This window comes from Leishmania mexicana, contig 56 (assembly GCF_000234665.1).
Source record: "Leishmania mexicana MHOM/GT/2001/U1103 WGS CADB00000000 data, contig 56, whole genome shotgun sequence".
Classification (NCBI taxonomy): domain Eukaryota; phylum Euglenozoa; class Kinetoplastea; order Trypanosomatida; family Trypanosomatidae; genus Leishmania; species Leishmania mexicana.
Genome location: NW_003946383.1, coordinates 1 through 2,434, shown reverse-complemented (window position 1 = coordinate 2,434; position 2,434 = coordinate 1). Strand labels below are relative to the sequence as shown.

The 2,434-nt window shown below is 64.1% G+C and overlaps 1 protein-coding gene across 1 annotated transcript; it reads left to right on the top strand.

Moving 5' to 3' along the window:
- Nucleotides 1-757, top strand: LmxM_10_0465a_1 (uncharacterized protein; the record flags this gene model as incomplete). Its single annotated transcript, XM_003886489.2, has 1 exon — nucleotides 1-757. A coding segment is annotated over one exon (757 nt), but the record flags the coding sequence as incomplete, so codon positions are not given.
- Nucleotides 758-2,434: the final 1,677 nt, after the last annotated feature.

Genomic DNA, 2,434 nt, shown 5'->3' with positions numbered 1-2,434 from the left:
CAGGGAGCGCCTGAAGGTGCGGCAGGTGCAGGGCAAGTGGAAGGTGACGGGCATGGCGGACGTGATCTGTGGCGACTTCAAGGTGCCGCCGGAGCACATCACGGAAGGCGTGACCAACACCGACTTCGTGCTGTACGTCGCCTCCGTGCCGAGCGAGGAGAGTGTGCTGGCGTGGGCCACGACCTGCCAGGTGTTCGCTGACGGCCACCCAGCCGTCGGCGTCATCAACATCCCCGCGGCGAACATTGCGTCGCGGTACGACCAGCTCGTCACGCGTGTCGTCACGCACGAGATGGCGCACGCGCTGGGCTTCAGCGACACATTCTTTGAGGCCGTCGGCATCGTGCAAGAGGTGCCGCACGTTCGCGGCAAGGACTTTAATGTGTCGGTGATCACCAGCAGCACGGCGGTGGCGAAGGCGCGTGAGCAGTACGGCTGCAACAGCTTGGAGTATCTGGAGATTGAGGACCAGGGCGGTGCGGGCTCCGCCGGGTCGCATATCAAGATGCGCAACGCGCAGGACGAGCTCATGGCGCCTGCCGCATCTGCCGGGTACTACACCGCCCTGACCATGGCCGTCTTCCAGGACCTCGGCTTCTACCAGGCGGACTTCAGCAAGGCCGAGGCGATGCCGTGGGGCCGGAACGCCGGCTGCGCCTTCCTCAGCGAGAAGTGCATGGCGAAGAACGTCACGAAGTGGCCGGCGATGTTCTGCATGAGAGTGCGGACGCCATACGGTGCCCCACCGACCGTCTGAGCCTCGGAACTTGTGGTATAACAGCATACAATACTTCGTTGGCGACGTACTGGCAGTACTTCACCAACGCGTCCCTCGGGGGCGACTCGGCATTCCTGGACTACTGCCCGACTGTTGTTGACTACAGTGACGGCTCGTGCAATCAGGATGCGTCGACGGCACCGGACCTTTTCGCTGCGTTCAACGTCTTCTCCGAGACCGCGCGGTGCATCGATGGCGCCTTCACGCCGAAGAACAGAACCGCTGCGGATGGATACTACGGCGGCCTGTGCGCCAACGTGAAGTGCGACACGGCCACGCGCACGTACAGCGTCCAGGTGCGCGGCAGCAACGGCTACGTGAACTGCACGCCGGGCCTCAGAGTTAAGTTGAGCAGCGTGAGCGACGCCTTCGAGAAGGGCGGCTACGTCACGTGCCCGCCGTACGTGGAGGTGTGCCAGGGCAACGTCAAAGCTGCCAAGGACTTTGCAGGCGACACCGACAGCTCCAGCAGCGCCGATGACGCTGCCGACAAAGAGGCGATGCAGCGGTGGAGTGACAGGGTGGCCGCCTTGGCTACTGCGACGACGCTGCTGCTAGGAATGGTGCTCTCTCTCGTGACACTCCTCGTGGTGCGGCTACTCCTTACCAGCTCCCCCTGGTGCTGCTGCAGACTGGGGGGGGGGCTCCCGACGTGAGTTGCGACGGCCCACTAGCTTGAAACGGCGTGAAGAGGCTGGGCATGGGCGACAAGGCAGCGACAAAGGGTCGCTGCTGTCTGTCCTCGTGCCAACGGCCATCGGCGCACACGTTCGTCGGAGTGCTATTATTAGTATGCTTGGCTGTGGCTCGTCCTCTACGGTGCACCATGGGAGTCCGAGCTGGGCGTGTGCTGTGGGGGAGAAGACGAGGGGGACGGTTTCACAGCCTCCGCCTCCCTCCCTCTCCTCCTCTACTGCTGTGTGCGTGCGTGCGTGCCGCGGCTGCGCCCCCTCAGCTCCTGGTCATTCGCCTTGCAATGACACAGATCATCATTGAGGTCATCGGGCGGCTCGCGGTGCCGTCGAGAGCACCGTGTGCGCCTCTATTTATCTTTTCTGCTTTGTGCTGCTCAGCTGTTTCGCAGCTCTGGAAGCGGCGGGCGGGCCAGACGTAGGCGGGCTGGTGTGCGCCCTCCCTCCCTCCCTCTGCACTACCCCCTGGCACCGCCTGGACGCTGCGTGCCATCATAATAGGTGGCCTGCCAGCGCCCAGGCGAGAGGCAGGTGGCTTCTTGTACTTTGGTGATGTGCTCGTGCTGCTCTGTTGTCCGCACCTATGCGGATCCCCTCTTTGCGTTGCGTCACGCTTCCCCTCCCCCACGCTCCCCCTTCTGCCTCGCTCGTGATTCCATGCCGCCAGTCGGGGGAGGGGAGGGGGAGCCGCCTGCTTCTCGCGCTGTGTTCTCTCTTCTACCCTTTTCTCCGCCGCTCGTGGTGCGGCGGTTGTGCTGTTCGCCCGACAACAATGCGCACTTTGTGGGCGCACGTCATCGTGCATCATCGCCCACCGAATGGCAGCACACAGCGGAGCGACAGGGCAGCTGCGCTGTCGACGGCGTCGCCATGCACCCAGCACACGCACGCACGCACGCAGCATTGAGGACCGGCAAGGGCTGGAGCCGGAGAGGTGCGCGGGCAGGACCAGAGGAAAACGGAC